Below are 18,168 nucleotides of genomic sequence, written 5' to 3'. Positions count from 1 at the left end.
CTATGATTCTTAAGTTACAGAAGAATTGCCACACTAATTGTGGAAGAAGTTTCCACACCAGAAATTACCACATCATTGAAATCAGAAGTTCAAACCAATGCTTAAAATAATTTTATGCAGTTCCATAAAGGCTGCCTGTAGAAAGCTAAGAAGTTGATTGTGCTTGTATACATACATACATATATGTATATACATAAATGTGTATATGTTTTAAGTTTTTTATTATATACTTATAATGAGCAGATATTTTAAACATGAAAACAAGAAAATAGTACATGTAATTCAATTTTTAATGCATATATTGAATTCAATTAGGTGGCAACAAACAAGAACTAATTCATTACCAGTGTTTTCAAATTTCCAAATTTATATATATATTTTTTACATACATCTACATATTTTATATTGTTTGTGTCCCCTTTTGAATTACTTTCCATCTCTTTCACAATGTTTCCATCCCCACAAAAAAGTATGTCCCATCACTCTAATAAGTAACTACTATAAATCAAAGCAGATCAGCCCATCAGTCATTTCTGAAAAATGCATTTTGCATGTGTAGGCCATGAAGATAGATAAGTGATAGTAAGTAGACATCTTGTATCCTTGTGCAAATGATGCTTCTAAGGGGAAAAAATGTCTAATCTTTGCTAAAACAGAAATCCAAAACAAAAAGTAAGGAGTATATTCAAATGCCACACTAGAGATAAAGGGAAAAAATCATAAAAATCAGGGGGCTCCCATTATTTTGATTAAGTTTTTTTCAGGATGGAGAAAAAAAAAACATTAATAATGGATTTTAAAAGAGGAGGAAGTACTCAAAATAAAAAAGGGGAAATCACTATTAGAAGAATGGAAAAGAAAATGACATATAAGGTAGAAGACAATAGTGAAAGAAAACAGTTGTTCTTTTTAGGGACAGAACAAAGGGCAAAAGAAGTGGTTGGAATGTGGCGGGGAGTGAGCAGTGGGAGAACTCAAAAAGGACCTTTGGGAAACTCAAATCAACAATGGAAGCACATGAGAAAGGAAATCTATAAGCTTATGGTGATAATAGAATGTCAAGTAAGACTCAGAAGAGAAAATAGAGGCAGTCAAATATCCACAAGGGAGAGAGAATCTATGATCCAAGTGAGGGATGAATGGAATGGATTTGAGAGTCCCTGAAGCATTCTGCTATAGTTGCAGTCTTTAAAAAATATAAAATTTAAAAAATAAAAAATATATAGTTGACAGTCTTTAAAATACACAGTTATTTCAAGATTTTGCCTTTTTGGGGGAAACAATTGTTTATATTGACAGTGAAAACCTCTAGGAGAAATGTGGGAGAGAGAAGGCATTTTAAGATAAGTTGGAAATTGGGCGGAGCTGGAGCAAATCAGGTTTCAAGTCTTCCATGTTAAGCTATAAACTTGAAGGAGAGAAGAATAAGAGACTAAAAATTGAACTCAAAAAATCACAATTAAAAAAGATTACTAAAAGAACCATTTTCCAAAAGATGTCCTACTGTGATATTCAGAAAAGCAAGACAGAGAAGATATTAGAAACTTAGGAAGGAGGAACTGAAAGACCTATTGAGCTCATCAGGGTTGAAGGTGGTAAAAAGGTACTCATTAGATTTAGACCTGGGTATTGAACTTTGCATATATTCCTTTTTAAACTGCTTAATCTTTCTTTTTCTGATTGCAGATTTTAAACAAATATGATTCTTGGATCTCGTTCCTTAGCAGCGTGAGATACTGGATGGCTTTTAACATAGAGAGAGCTTGTCAGTCCTATTTTGGCTGTGTGCAGTGCATCAGTGGACCCCTGGGAATGTACAGAAACTCTTTGCTTCATGAATTTGTAGAAGACTGGTACAATCAAGAATTCATGGGCAATCAATGTAGCTTTGGAGATGACAGACATCTGACTAATCGAGTACTAAGCCTGGGGTATGCCACAAAATATACTGCCAGATCTAAGTGCCTTACAGAAACACCAATAGAATACCTGAGATGGCTGAACCAGCAGACCCGATGGAGCAAGTCATACTTTCGGGAGTGGCTGTACAATGCCATGTGGTTCCATAAACATCATTTGTGGATGACCTATGAAGCTGTTATCACTGGATTCTTTCCTTTCTTCCTCATTGCCACAGTTATCCAGCTCTTCTACAGAGGGAAAATTTGGAACATTCTCCTTTTTCTATTGACTGTCCAGTTTGTGGGCCTCATCAAGGCTTCTTTTGCCAGCTGCCTAAGAGGGAATATCGTCATGGTTTTCATGTCCTTATATTCAGTATTGTACATGTCAAGTTTACTCCCAGCAAAAATTTTTGCCATTGCCACAATAAACAAGGCAGGGTGGGGCACATCAGGAAGGAAAACTATTGTCGTTAACTTCATTGGACTCATCCCAGTGTCCATTTGGTTTACAATCCTTCTGGGTGGTGTAATTTTCACCATTTACAGGGAGTCAAAAAAGGAATTTAGTGATTCTAAACAGACAGTTCTTATCATTGGTTCATTAGTCTATGCATGCTATTGGGTTATGCTCTTGACTCTGTATGTGGTTCTCATCAGCAAGTGTGGCAGGCGGAAGAAGGAGCAACAATATGACATGGTGCTTGATGTATGAGCTTACTTTTCCTAAAGTTTGCAAACACACACACATACACACAACACTTTCGTCATCTTCTATAGGGACTGTAATGAACTGGGGGCATTGGGTAATGTCACCAAGGGAAATACTTCACTGCTGCTGGAACTTGAACATTCAATTTCTATGGGTTTATTTTGATTTTGCCAAAGTAAAATGATAGATCACACAAGGATAAACTCAGACTTAGCCTGTTATTTCTATGAAAATGAGATGAATTCTTTGTTTATGCACTTTTTTCCTTACTGTGCATATGCCTGACAGTGTTTTGCCTCATATACCTCACTAGTCATGCTTATGTGGGTTCTCAAGCAAGAAAAGCATTGGAAATCTCAAGGAAAAGTTCTTTCAACTTTTACAACCTAATTTATGGACTGTTTTGATAGATTTTTTTAAAAAGATTTTTTTTAGAAAAGGTCTTCTGTCTTAGTCTGCCAAATACAATGCCAAAGGATAATATGAAAGCCCAATGGCTTGGCTGTATTTTTCTACTATTGTATTGTGTGTCTTTGTTTTGTATGATGACTTTTCCAGTACAATTTTTGCATATTCCTCATTCTACTTTTCTGCCAAAACCCACCTGTACTCTTTTTTAAACAGATTTCAAAAGAATTCATGCTTAAAAAACAAAAAAAAAACAAAAAACAAACCTGCCCAAAATGTGAAGCTTTGTTGGCTGATGCTGTTCATGATAGAAAGAATAAAACATTTCTCTCTGCCTTTTAAAATTGAACAGTTATTTCTATGAGAAGGCAATTTAGATTTCTGTCTTTTACTTTTGGACTTCCATTCTATGTCAAAAAAAAAAAAACTAATAAAATTATCCAATTTTTATGGAGGAAAAATCATATTTTTGTATGTATCCAAAAATATGTCATTTTAAATCAAGGCCAAAGGGGTAAGTAAGTGCAATTTTGTCATAACTGAGTTAAAGGGAACACTGGTTCTTAAAAGCCAATGCTAGAGACACATCAGTGCTCAGAATGTGTGTGTTTTTGTGGGTTTAAAAATGCATAGGGGATAAAGTTTAATATCCTTTGGACCTACAGCTAATATCTACACAGATCAAATAAAGTGAAGAGCTAAAGTAATTATTTGGTTCCTGACATATCATATATTTTTCCAAACAGATAATTGTTTAATTTGCACTTGACTTTGCCTGTGTAGACAGAGAATAAAATCAGCACTCTTGGTCAAAATCAAAAAAGAGTTGGGCATAATGTAGTGGTCTTGGAGCCTGTTGTTCAATATCCTTTTGAATTCAAATCAGAAAATTTCCCTCCAAAAGTATTTGGTTATGGATTATACAAGATTACCTCAACTTTCCCTCCCTTGACATATCTACACAGTACAAGGAAAGGAGAAGGCTGGTACCTATTTCTTGAAACTGAGCATATAAAAAGCCAAACTGGATATTATGGGTCCCCACCTTCTACAACCCCTAAAACACACACACACACACACACACACACACACACACACAGCTCCACTTTGGCACCTCAGTTATCCAAAATGGCAACTAGCATTGCAAATCATTTCTTGTATTTTGTGCTGTGTAGATTTGGCCTAAACATGTGTTTGGAACCCATAGACCAAGTAGCCATCCTTTGTATTATGACATTAAAAAGCCCTGTGGTAAAGCAGAAACCTTTGGGTGTTTTAATGAATTAGCCATCTTTTCTGCTTCTTTTTTATATGTGGGCACCCACATGAAATTCTGCTCTAGAGAGCTGCACATACTCACTGCCTTCTGGTTTGTCTTAATTCAAGGTTCACAGTTATTTGAAAAAACAATGCTCAATGAGCCTGTGAGAAAACAACACAGCCATTCAAAAATAAAACTAGATTAAAACTTGATTTTACCTTTTTAACTATTTATGTTCTAAATTAAGCTTTGATAACATTCAAATGTCAAATTCTTTCATTCTATAAAATGGTTGAATTAATTGCCTGTATTTATTTTAGCAATTATTCAATGTATTTCCAGTATAGGATGTATAGTAAAAATTGATTCTTTTTGTAAATAAAATATTTTTGATAAAATTCTTGCTATTTTCTTTTATCCCCTTGGGTTTGATTTAAGAGTTTGACTTTATGGCAATGGTTACAGCTGCCGAGGGCACAAAAATTATTGATGATTTATGTCATCTTAAAGCAGAAATTTACAACTTTATTAAATCTAGCTTTTGAGATGTCAAAATTGCCCATTTCAATTAATTATCAGTACTAGTTAACTTAGGACATCTACATTACTGAGTTCCTGAGTTCAATTTTGGCTTCAGAAGTTAACTGGTTATGGGATCTTGGACAAATCACTTAACCTTGTTTATCTCAGTTTCTTCATTTGTAAAAGGAGTTGGAGTAAAATGGCAAACTGTTGCGGTATCTTTGCCAAGAAAATCTGAAATGGTGTCACAAAGATTTGGACATGACTGAATAACAACACAATTTTTCAACCTGGTTAATTAACTCCCACCCCTTCTTCCTTTTTTCTCTTTCCCCCTCTGTTCTTTTAAAAAAAAACTTTTTGGAAAAATTATTATAAAACAATAGATTTCACTTGGGGAATGATTGACTATGAGTTTGAATATTTTAAAGGGTAATTATACTCCCATTTCTCTACTACTTTTTTCTCTTCTCTTTTCATATGATTCTTTTCCCTTTCTATTATTAGACACTTCTATATCTTTCAGGATTTTAACCAGTCAACCAATGTGTATTGTGCTTGTTCTGTATCTGGCATTATGCTAAATTACAGGATTACAAACAAAGGCAATAAGTTAAAACCTATCCTTAAAAAGAAGACATTCTAAAGGGGGAACAACATAGAAATGACTATGTACATTAAAGATATATAAAGTATACATAGAAAGCAATTCCCTAAAAGAGAAAGCAATGGAGTTTTTTAAGCCTGTGGAGGGAGGAGTGGGATAGGGACGTGGGAAAGGTCTCCTGCAGGATGTGATATGCAAGCTGAATTATGAAGGTAACCAAGGAAGCCAGAAGATGGAGGAGAAGCAAAATGCCAAGCAAAATACTGAGAATATGTTAATACCTGGAAAAAGATGCTGAATTTCATTGGCATGAGTATTTCCCCCATCTACTTAGAGTGAAATTTCCCTCCACCTAAATGACACTCTATCGAGCTCTCATCTGATGACCCTTTTGAAACTCACCTAATCTGGTCTGAGGATCACAATCCATAGCCAGGCAATACTGAGTCTTTCTAACCTGGTAGGTCTGAACAGAGCTTTGCCATTGGCATACCACTGACATAGTCATTAAAAACACATCCTCCTTGGCAATTAACATTTAATGTCATATAAATAATACCATTAGTATATAATATAATACTTTCAGTATTGGCAATGCCATGAGATAGGTAAAAGACATATCTTAGTCTATTTTACATGTAAGGAAATTGAGATCTAGAGAGGCTAAATGAATTTTCCCATCTCCATAGAAGCTAACGTCAGGGAGGGTTTGAAACTAAGTCTTCCTGACTCTATTTCCATCATTATCTACTGCACTACTCTGCCTTTCTATGAGGTATATAAGAATCATCCTTCAGTTACAGAATACTAATGATAATTGTGCTTGATCTTATTTGTCTAGTGTTGTATCCCAACTGTGAGGTAAATAATGTAATTTTTCTTTATCCTTATTTTATATGTAGGGGTGTGTGATATGGTGTTTTGCTCATGTAGGTCATGTATATCCATATGGGTCTGTCTGGTTGTGATTTTCAGGGAAACATGAATAGTAATCTCCAGAGTCATTCCCCTCATCCTCCTTCAAGGGAGTCTCTTGAAGGCTGGTCATTATGTTCTACTTAGTGAGAGAGTGTTTCTGACTAGAATTACATCTTTCCACCTCCCCCTTAACATTGTTCATCTGGGTGAAATATTTTTTTTAAGTTTGAGCTGAATACCTTATCATTCTTTTTTAATAAGGAAGTGCCTCAACCTACATATCCAAGGCTTGACTCCCCTCTCAAATATGAGTACCTGTTCTTTTTTTAACATTATAAAATTTGTTCTTTTTTTTCCTGTTCTTTTTTTTTTACCTGTTCTTTTTTTAAAACCTCTTTATCTTTGAGGAATTTTGCTTATCATTTTATATCCAATTTTTTAATTCTTTGTCATCTGTTATTCATCTCAATCAAGTCGATTCCCTCTTTAGCCCTCTATTCAATTAGTCCTGGACATAGTTTTTTTTTTTTTTTTTTAAATTTCATTTGTGTGTGTTCTTTTCCAGAGAGTTTCACTCACTCTCTTCATTATCCATTCTCTCTTTGTTTACTTTAAGCCACCATTCTCTGGCTCATGCACCCTATGTTTATCTAATCTTTCCCTATCTCTGGTAATCCTCATGGACTTTATGGGGTGTCTAAGAAAGACTAGTACCTCTGGTGTAAGGGCTCATAGAGCCCTTTTCAGCAACACTAATTCACCTTTGGTGCCTATTAGGCATACAACTCTTACCTGTGGCTCCAAGAAGCTGTAGCATCAGCAACAGCCACACAGTGATATAGCAACAACTATATCAGCAGACAGGCTAAACAATAATTAAGGATAATTGATGGGCTTCAATTACATTGAGGAGTTAGGGGGCATCTACCCTAAGGATGTAAAGACTACCCCAGTAGAAGTGATAGATGAGAACATTGTTTCAGCCAGTCATGAAGGCTGCTGAAGCAGATGCTGTGGAATACTTAAAAATATTGACAATAACAAGATCATCCATTGAATCCTAGGCCATTGACAGACGTTTTGACTTTTGTTTCCCACTGGAACTAGATGAATCTGAAAAAGTGAAGCTGATGACTTTGTACAACTCTGGCTCACTCGAATTCAATTCACCTATGAGACACATCACTCCATTATGTCAATGGTCCTCTTCCAAAAGAAAGGACAAAAAACAATTTTCATGGAATTAAAACTTTCAAGATACCCATTATGGGCTCTGTTTTTTTTAATTATTTTTGCCACTTCTTTGCAAAGCTTGATCTGAAAATTCCTTTTTTTTTCTATTGTGCTTCACTCCCAGAACAATACTAATTCATGCAAGTAACATAGATGACCTTGTCATATATTAGGCCCTCTCCCCCAAAAAATATTACTAATTATACAGAGCATTGTTGATCTATGCCCTCTCCTTGTTGTGTGTTTTTTTAATTTTCTTCAAATTCTCTTCTCTCCATACAAGTCCTCCCTTTTGTTCTGGAGAGTATCTATGAATTCTTTCAAATGGAATTTTTTTTTCTACGTTCAAAACTGCTAAGAAGTTTTCTTCTATTATATCCTGTATTATGATGTTAAGGTTTTTTGTCTGTCATGTTTTTCTGGGAGCCCTATGATCTTTATGATGTCTTTACACATTTTATGCTTTGTTTTGCTTGCACAGTGAGTATATTTTCTTTTAATGTTATTATATTTTGTTTCTCTTTTTCTAGAAAGTTCTTTATATCCCTTTATTGTATTCATAATCCATCATTCTCTATTTTGGGTCTTTATTATGACTTATCAGGAAAAATTCAAGTTTTCTATTCTACCTATTATTTTTGGCCATAAATTTTGCTCTGATAATTCTCATTTATTTTTTAAACAATCTGGTTCCATAATTCTCCTCAAATATCACAGGGCCCAGTGTTTCATGAGTTATAGAATTATTTCTTTTGTTTTACAGTATTTATTCATGGGAGTTTACTAGGTCTGGAAGTCATATTTCCTTCTTCTGTTAGTGTTTTCCCTGTTAATTTATCTGCTTATGTTTCTTTCAGTTTTCTTCTTTTTGAGATCTTTGGTAATCTCAGTCTCTCCCAATTTTTTGACATCTAATGCTTAGCTTCTGACTCCCTCCCTTCTGATGGTCATTTACATGGGAGTTGAATCTCAAATCTCCACCTCTTCTAGTTCTGGATAATTCATGATTCACACACCTAGATCTCTGTCCTAAGTGACTTTTGGAAGGAACACAGCTGCTTTCAGCTAGATGCTGAGATCTTTCCCCTAGGCTTAGTTAAGTGTCCCCCAGCAGCTTTTATATAATAAAATCTATTATGGTATGCTGTTCTCCCTTTCACCCTCAATTCTCTGGTCTAGCAATGGCAGTTCACAAAGCTATCATATTGGTGCTACGATATTGATTTCTGTAATTTGGATCTCTGCAGCTCTGGGAGCAGGACAGTGTGCAGTGTGGGATCAAACTATTTTGAGTACAGACACCTTTCCTGCCCAGCACCTTTTGTTTCTCTGCTTTCTTGCTTCCATCATTGTGCTTGTCTATAAGAACCCTAGCAAGACTCTCTCTCTCACTCTCTCTCCATCTCCTTCTATCTCCCTTTTTCTGGGTCTCCCTCTCCATCTCCCTCCCCCAATGACATGTCATGAAGATGTGTCTAGGACATGGGCTTCATATTCTCTTTGGAACTATCACTATAGAATTTTAGAATGATGTTATATTAAAAGGAGTCTTCAACCATAGGAAGTTTTACTTTTGGACCTTTCCATTTGGTCTTTCATACAGAAGCTGGACAATAATTTACATGACATACTGTGATTCTTTTCTCTTCATGTATGAGTTGAATTAAATGACTGTTAAAGTCTCTTTCAACTCTCAACTTCTCTTGTTCTGTAAAATCTCAAGGATGAGATACCAATTTAGAGAAATGGGAAAGGAAGAAAAAATGGTAGCTGTGTAATAATCTCTCGCATCCCAATTAGGATTTGATCATGACAGTAATAAAAATGGCAGAGAATGACATTCAGTATTTCCCTGACCAGATAGGTCAGTACCTTCAAGTCTATTCTTGGAAAAATGGATGGAACTTGTTGCTGTGACAGTCTAACTTCTATGTGGAAAAACCTAGTGTTCCCTTGGCTGTACTCAAGTTTTCCTATCATTTTATCTGATATATTCCTCTCCTCTTGGGTTGAGGAGATAATTAAATAGAATGTAAGTTAGATGTTCCCTATGAAATAGAAACAGTAGTTGATGGCATAAACAGTTAATATGTTGCTTCCTTTCACTGACTTGTAATTTAGTCCAAGAAATGTCTTTGCTTTGAATTCATGATTATGCCTCTTAATCTTATTTAAAAAAAAACAAACAAACAGTAGAAGGATCATAAACCTGGGTTTGAATAGATGATTATTCTAACAGTACCATGCACCTTGATCTAGTTGAGTGGGGGTCAGATTGAAAGATCTCCAGAAGCTACTCTTATATTAATATGACATTTTACATTTTACATTGTCCTTTCATAGACAATATTTCCTTTGATTCTTAAAACAACTATATGTTCAAAGTAAAAACAAGGGATATTATCTCCCTTATAATATGGAAAATTAAGATTCACTAATAGAGATAACATAATTTATACAAGGTCAGAGAACTAGTAAGTGTCAATGCTGGGATTTGAATATCAGTCTATTGCTCTTTATGCCACAATATAGGAAGTACTTATAAATAATACTTTCAGACTAGCCTTTTTTTGTTTTAAAGACAGACCTCACCTTTGCATTCATAATTAAACTAATTAACATTTTACATTTCTACATGATCCTTTCATAGACAGTATTTTTTGATTCTTAAACATGAATATATGGTTCAAAGTAAAAGGATATATCTCCTTATAATATGGAAATCTAAGATTCAGCTAATAGATAATCCTATTATACAAGGTCAGAGAATCTTCATAAGTCTCAATGCTGGACTTTAATATCAGTCTAACTCTCTTTAATGTCACAAAAGAAGTACTTATATCCTAATACTTCTAGAAACTTTTGTTTGTAAGAGAGACTCCTTTGCATCTATTAAACTAATTGGAACAGTTTGAGTAAATTTTGTCAGTGCTGACAGGAAATCTCTAGTCAGAATTTGATATGTTGTCATGAATGTTGTAAAGAAATGGTAGTCACTCGGATTTTCTGGTGTCATTTCCCAATTTGACTCTAAGATCTTAAACTCAGTCTGTTTGATTAACTTGTAGTCAAAGTAATTATATCCTAAAATTCTAGAGAATTTAGTTAAGTTTAAATCTGTCTATTTGAACAGTTTGTCAGAATTTTGTAGTTGAATGGAAGAGTAATGATTGTTCCAGAAAGGTAGAGGGGATTGCTTTTGGAGATTTGACTTAGACTGAACATACAGTCTGTTGATTTGAGTTAGCCTAAAGTAAACACTTTAACTTTAGTTGAAATATAATATAAATTTCATATTTTTCTCAGAAAGTTGAATGGAAGGTAAATTGTCCAGACAGAAAATTGTCTCTTTTTGGGAGGACATAGGATAAAAATAACAGTTCCTAAGATGAGTGCCTAAAAGAAACAGCTTTTCTTTGTTGAAAAGAACCTTTTTTTTTTCTTTTTGAAGGTTGAGTAAAGGGGCAGCTAGGTGGTACAGTGAATAGAGAACCAGCCCTGAAGTCAGGAGGACCTAAATTCAAATCTGGTCTCAGACACTTAACATGCTCTAACTGTGTGACCCTAGGCAAGTCACTTAACCCCAATTGCCTCAGAAAAAGAAAAGAAAAGAAAGAAAAGAAAAGAAAGGAAAAAGGAAAGGAAAGGAGAGGAGAGGAGAGGAGAGGAGAGGAGAGGAGAGGAGAGGAGAGGAGAGGAGAGGAGAGGAGAGGAGAGGAGAGGAGAGGAGAGGAGAGGAGAGGAGAGGAGAGGAAAGGAACAACATGTTAGCATGATAGCTAAGTGCCCAGTCCAAGGCTGATAAAAGTAGGACAAGATCTTAGAGATAATTATCTGTCCAGGGGTTCCTAATCTGCAATTGATAAACTTAAAAAAATTATTATAGCTGTCTTTCAGTATTTATCAATGCATAAAGCACTCAAGAATATTATTTCGAAAAGTGGTTCAAAGATTGACTACATTGTCAAAGGAGTCCATGACACACAAAATCGCTAAGAACCCCTGATATAAACTAAACCACTCATTTCATTGATGTGAAAACTGAAATACATAGAGGTATTATGGAATAATGATAATTTTGTGTGGGTTTTTGTTTGGCAGGTAAGGCTTATAGCTCTACGAGGCAAAGTGTTCAGTTTGGGATGTGGCTTTTGAAAACTTTACCAAAAATGCTTGGGTTTTGTGAATGCTATAACATGCTAATTAAAAGGGGAAACACAAACATGTTATAGTGTCAATCAGCCTCAGGATGTCTGCTGGGGTTCAGACTTTCCTGAGTACCAAAGTTGGCTTATCTTGTGGTTACTGAAGTAAGAGGGAAAGAACAGGTCATTGCAAAGACCATTGCAGGATCACCTAAGGGTTTCTAAGTTTTATGTTGTTTCTGTAGTTGGGTAGCACTTTCCTGGGCACCAGAAAGCAGAACCCTTGATGCTTACTAAAGAAAATGGGGCAATTTGTGGTAAGAAAATGAAGTTTTATCAAGATTAATAAAGGATAGCTTTTATAGAAATAGAAATACTTAAATAAAGCCGGCTTCTGCAGAAGTAAAAAGTCACAGAATCCATAATAAGTAATTTTAAGATCATAGATTTAGAGTTAGAAGAAAATTTAGAGGTCATCCAGTCCAATCTGTTCATGTTGTAGTGGAAGAAACTGAATCTCAGAAATAACAAGGGGCTTAGCAAACTCAGAGAAGTAGCAAATAGAGATGTCATCTAAATGCAGATTTTTTGATTTTTTTTATCCAAAAGTCTTGTGTTTGGAGGATCTTTTTAAATAATCCAGACTGATAAATCTCAAATATCTCTACTCTAAAACATATGCATTTGCCCTAAATACTAAAAGCAAGCACTTCATAGAATACTTCAATAAGCTCCAGGTCTTGACTATCATCTGAACTCTATTTAAAGCTTCTTGGCCATTCTTATTGCTTAGTCCATATTTTCTGAAGGAATCTAAATTGGCTTAATGATGACACTCAGAATGTGGAATGATATCCATGGGACTGTTCAATGTGTGTATTAAACTCTTAGATGAATACATTAGAAAGTACAGCATGTTTATCCACTTTGAAAATAACAGGATGTTTATAGGGCCAGTTAATGATTTATATGACAGATTTGGGTTCTGAATATTTTTCAACAGGCTAGAGGGATAAAAAAATCCTATATTTGGGTTCAATACAATGGAACTACATCAAAGCCTCAGGGGAAAAAAACACTAAACTCCATGCCATATTTATCAGATTTAAAGATGATAGGAAGGTGGTAGGGTTTAACAACTTATAAGGCAGAATTGGGATCCAAAAAGATCTCAACAGGCTAGAATAATGAAGCCTTACTCTTGGGTTCAAAATCTCAACTGTATAAGATATGGGGGGAAGGGGCTGACAAGAAAAATATTTATATAAAAATGATATTTTTTTAGGAATGAAAACTTAATATGATCCATGATAGTTGACAAAAGACTTGAACTTCAAGCTTATTTATGGCAGCTGCATGAAGAATAGATTGGAAAAGGGAGAAAACTGCCAACAAGAAGACCAATTAGGAGACTCTTGCCATATGGTGATTCTAATGAAAGCCTGAACTAGGGTGGGAGGTAGGGTTGTTGTATGTGAAGAAGGAAGGAGAGATTTATGAAAGATAAATAAATTGATTTGGTAAGGAAATTGATTGATTGGTTGGGAGAATTGAGGGAGAATAACAAATCAAGGAAGATCTCAAGGTTGTAAGCCTGAAAAATCAGAAGTATGCCAGTGCCCTCAATAGAAAGAGAGAAGTTTGAAAGAGAATTAGGGTTTTTGGGGAGAGATATTAAATTCTATGAGGGAAAATAAAAATCTTTAAAGAGGACCCAATAACTTTCTTCGACTATTTAAAGAATTGTCATGTAAAGTATTTTGTTTAGGGCCAAAAAGAAGAGCCAGAAATAGTAGATAATCAATAATCAATAAACACTTATTAAGCTAAGGGATAAGGATATAAATGAGTAAAAGATCTGTCCTCAAGAAGCTTACAATCTAATAGGGTAGGGGAGGACAATTCATTAAAAAAGAAAATAAAAAAGTGGAAGAAATGGAGTTGGCTGCCAGAAAGTACCCATTGTAAGGGCATAAATTTGGTGGTCAAAACAAATGAATCAGCTGATGAAAAGCAAAATATTTAGACATTTTGGACAAGTCTGGAGGCCTATATAAAAGAAAACTTTGAAAGTTTATTCCTTTCTCTTCAAGTCTTCCTATAAAAGGTAAGAGGAAATTGAGGATATTGCAGTCTTGAGTAATAGCGTGTTCCAACAAGGATTGAAACAAGTTTGCTTGCTTAAATTTTCAATGTGAAAATCAATAAATAAAAGGCCATGAAGAAGCCTCCTGCACATTGTGTAGTACCTCTGAAAAGTGTAGCTATATTGACAAGATCATTGATACAATAGAAAGACACATAATTCAAGGTATTTTTCCAATAGTACTCTAATTTTTGATATTTATCACTGATTAATTTCTGTGCTCATTTTATTTATGAAACATATTGAAACAATAAAAAAAATTCAAGTGATGTATATATTAATTCAATGTTTGCATTTAAATCTTAGAAATAACAAATGCGACAAATCAAGACTCAATTTGTTTTGCAGATGACCTACACACAAGGAAATGATGGATAAAATGTAATAATATGGAATAAATATAAAAGTGGATTGTACACACATTTTCACTCAAAAGATCATGCTCTTAAATATTTAATAACACACTACTAGAGAGAACTGCTGTGTATTGGAAAAGAACACTCAATTCAAAGTCATTTGACTTTGGTTCAAACTTTGGCTGCAGAATCATTAGTCACTTTTTGTGAGAGACCTCACATAGGAGCTCCAGGTTCTTAATCTGTAAAATAAGAGAAGATTCCTGCCAGCCCAGTAGCCATGATTCCACATTTGAAATTTTTGCCACAGCCTGAATCAATTTATCAGCATGAACATCCTGGGCTCAGATGGAGAATAGTTTGAGTGGAGAACAGAATAAATTCTTTCTAGAGGAACTCCTGATTAAATGGTGAGACAAGATAGCATCCAGAATTCCAGGAAAGATCATAAAACTCCTGGATCAGAAGAATATTTGGCCTGTGGATTGTTGAGATATCTGCTCTCTTTATCTTCCAGTACAGAAAGGAGTAAGTAGTTTGATTCACCCTGTATCTACAGCTTTCTCATTCAACAAACAATCCAGGAAGCAGGAAAAAAAAAAAGTAATCTGCAATCGAAGGGACTGCCACTTTCTAGGCAATATAGGTCAAATCACTTCATTTTTGTGAGTCTCATTTTCCTAATCTTTAAAATGAAGAACCTGGACTAGTTGTTCTCTAAGATATCTTCCAGCTCTGACATTTTATGTTCCTATGACTTTCTTCTCAGTTTAGGAATTAATTCCCAAAAGTCTTGGTTTTCTAAAGCATGATTTTTTTTAACTGACCACAAAACAATGAAATTCAAAACATTTCAAGAATGGTGTACATAAGCATAATAATACTTATTCTCCATTATCTTCAATCTTGGTATTCTTTGAAGGCATTTGTACAGAGTAATGCAAAGGATAGAGTGCTGAGCTAGAATCAGGAAGACTTGAGTTCAAATTTGACTTCAGACTCATACTGGTTTGTAGATATTGAAAAAAGTTATGTAACCTTTGTCTTAAGTTTTGTTAACTGGAAAATAAGGATGCCAATAGCACTTAACTCTCAGGATTGTACCTGAAGCATAATAGATGCTTAAGTTTTTTTTTCCTTCTCTTCCTCTTTCTCTCCCTTCCTCCATTCATTCATTCCCTTTCTCTTTCCCTTCTTTCTTCCCTCCCTCCTTCCTTCCTTCTTTTCTTCCTTAAGTCCTCCCTTCCTCTTCTCCTCTCTCCTCCCTTCATTCCTCCCTCCCTCCTTCCCTCTGTTCCTTTTTCTTGCTTTTTTCCCTCCTTCTGGTAAAGGGCTGAAACTCTGAAAAGGTGTGCTTGAATCAGTAAATAGAGCACTTAAGGTTAATTACCTATCGGACAATGATTCTATTAGCATATGTTTGGAAAAATGGCCTTCTCACTGTTCCCTGCTGGATCCATATTTTGGTGTATACAGATAATGGTAGGAGGGATTAGAGGATGGTGTAAGACAAGCCAGACTCACTTTGCAGCAGGACCAGGAGAAGGGAGCTTGGTGACAAGCTTGTGGCAGTTTTGTCCATCTCCTTCACTTCTTCCCCTAAAGATCAAGGACTTTGGCTTATCCTGATTCTGGCTGATCCTGAGACCTCCAGGGAGCTAGCTCGAACTTCACCTTCCTCCCTTTTTCCTTCCTTCCTTCCTTCTTTTCTTCCTTCCTTCCTTTTTGGTTCCTTTTCTCTCTTTCTTTCTTTTTCTTTTTTTCTTCCTCTTCTTTCTTCTTTTTCTTTCTTTCTTCCTCTTATTTTCTTTCTTTCTTTCTTTCTTTCTTTCTTTCTTTCTTTCTTTCTTTCTTTCTTTCTTTCTTTCTTTCTTTCTTTCTTTCTTTCCTCCTTCCCTCTTTCTTTCCTTCCTTCCTTTTTCCTTTCTTTCTATATTTCTTTCTAAGATTTCTAAGATCTTTCTAAGATTTCTAAGGTCCTCATTCTATGACTCTGTGACTTTCAGTCAGACTTTTAGTACTGGTATTGTGGTTAATATTGTTTAGTTCTAGCTGAGCCAATAAAGTGTATTAGGCATATACATAAGATTTGGCATGTTTGACAAAAATATTATTATCATCATTACTATATTAATGATATTAATATGTATAATAATCTCCTGAATTTGGAGAATCAGATTCCATTCAAAATATGGAAAACTTTTGAATTTGTACCATAGCAGAACTGGGACAATAACCTTTGGCTCCTGTCTGTTGCTACACAATCATTGGGATTCCAATTTACATTCTATTTCTCTATCTATTGAATGAGCTACAGGGCCAAAAGGAAGGTCCAAGATAGTAAAAATGAGGAAAATCCTAAGATTTAGAATTGGAAAAGATATTAACAATGATTTTGTTCAATCTTTGATGTAAAAAAAGAATTAGGGGTAGAAGTAGAGGTATGCTGAAATAAGCTTGAACTGTCTCTCAAGAGGTAATTGTTTAATTTTCAGTGTAGCATTTAATCCCTGGTAAATGTTACAAATCCGCATTTTAAAATTTTTTTTCTGGACTTGGGAAAGTAATAGAGAAATATTAATAAAGCAAATAAAGTTTAAAAGTATGTGGCTTGATTTTTTTCATGGAAAGTTAGTTATTAAACATTTAATGGCACATTATAGCAGAACAGAACTTAAGGAAAATTTAGTTTGATCCTCTTCTTTAGAGGAGAAAGCTGAATTCTGTTGAGATAGAGCTTGCTTAAGGTCACCCAAGTATCAAGTAGAAGAGCTGAGATTTGTCTCCAGATCATCAATTATCAAATTTGTCATTCTTTCTACTGAAACATGTGAAAATGCCACTCATCTCACCTCTGTAAGTTAAGAATGCATGGGATAGAGTAAGAAATTGGGCTGCTATTTCAATGGTACAGGAAACATTCAAGTGAGAAAACTACTTCTACCAAAGCAGGTTGGCACCTTGTCAGCAACTTAGAATCTCAAGGAATTGCCTATAGCAAGAAGAAATTAAATGACTTGCCTGGGGACCATCAGCCATTATGTGTCACCAGGTCTTCCTGGCTTTCAAAATAACTTCACTATGTACAATGCCTCTTTAATTTTATTGTTGTTGTTTAGCTTATTAGTAATGTCCAATTCTTTGTGACCCTATTTGTGGTTATCTTGGCAAAGATCCTAGAGTGGTTTGTTATTTCCTTCTCTAGCTCATTTTACACATAAAGAAACTAAGGCAAACAGGGATTTGCCCAGGTTCACATAGTTAGTAATTATGATATCAGATTTGTACTTAAGAAGATGAATTTTCCTAACTTCAGACTTAGTTTTCTATCCATTGAGCCTAATTGCTTAGAATGCTTTTCTTGGGAAGAGTCAAGCCAACTGAATTTTTCTGACTGCCTATGAAGCTCTGTCTCTATCTCTGTCAGTCTTTCTGTCTTTGTCTTTCTGTCTGTCTGTCTCTGTCTCTGCTCCTGTTTCTCTCTTTTTGTTTTTCTTTCTTTCTTTGTCTCTCTCTCTGTGTTTCTCTCTCCATCTCGGTCTCTGTCTCTTTTTGTCTCTCTGTCTCTGTGTCTCTGTCTGACTCTACACACACACACACACACACACACACACACACACACATACACACACAGGCATCTTGACAGGGTATTAAAGCTCAACAAAATATAAATTCTCTCTTTTATTTTCTTCTACTATAGTAAATGAAAATGTCACAGAGTTCTTTTTTCCTGAAATTCACTGGAGGAAAATGAAAACCACAGTATTAGATAATTTAAGATGATTAAGCAATGCTATATGATATGATTCATATGATGGAGGTGGGGAGAAACAAAATAGTGAAGTAGGGATGAGAAAACTTATGTCCTACTTTTGATTTATCATTTTTTAATTGTGTGACCTGAGCAAGACATAGGTTCAAAGATATAGATTACAAAGTAAAGGGCCTTAGTATTTAAT

The 18,168-nt window shown here is 34.9% G+C and overlaps 1 protein-coding gene across 1 annotated transcript in view; it reads left to right on the top strand.

Moving 5' to 3' along the window:
- HAS2 (hyaluronan synthase 2) overlaps positions 1–4,636 on the top strand; it is a 39,100-nt gene extending 34,464 nt beyond the window's left edge. The window contains exon 4 of the mRNA XM_003760357.2: positions 1,687–4,636. Within this exon, the coding sequence (XP_003760405.1) occupies positions 1,687–2,616 (930 nt within the window). The 3' untranslated portion in view covers positions 2,617–4,636. The remainder of the gene's footprint in view (positions 1–1,686) is intronic.
- The last annotated feature ends 13,532 nt before the right edge of the window (positions 4,637–18,168 follow it).

This window comes from Sarcophilus harrisii, chromosome 1, assembly GCF_902635505.1.
Source record: "Sarcophilus harrisii chromosome 1, mSarHar1.11, whole genome shotgun sequence".
Taxonomy (NCBI): Eukaryota; Metazoa; Chordata; class Mammalia; order Dasyuromorphia; family Dasyuridae; genus Sarcophilus; species Sarcophilus harrisii.
This window is presented reverse-complemented; position numbering and strand designations above follow the sequence as displayed.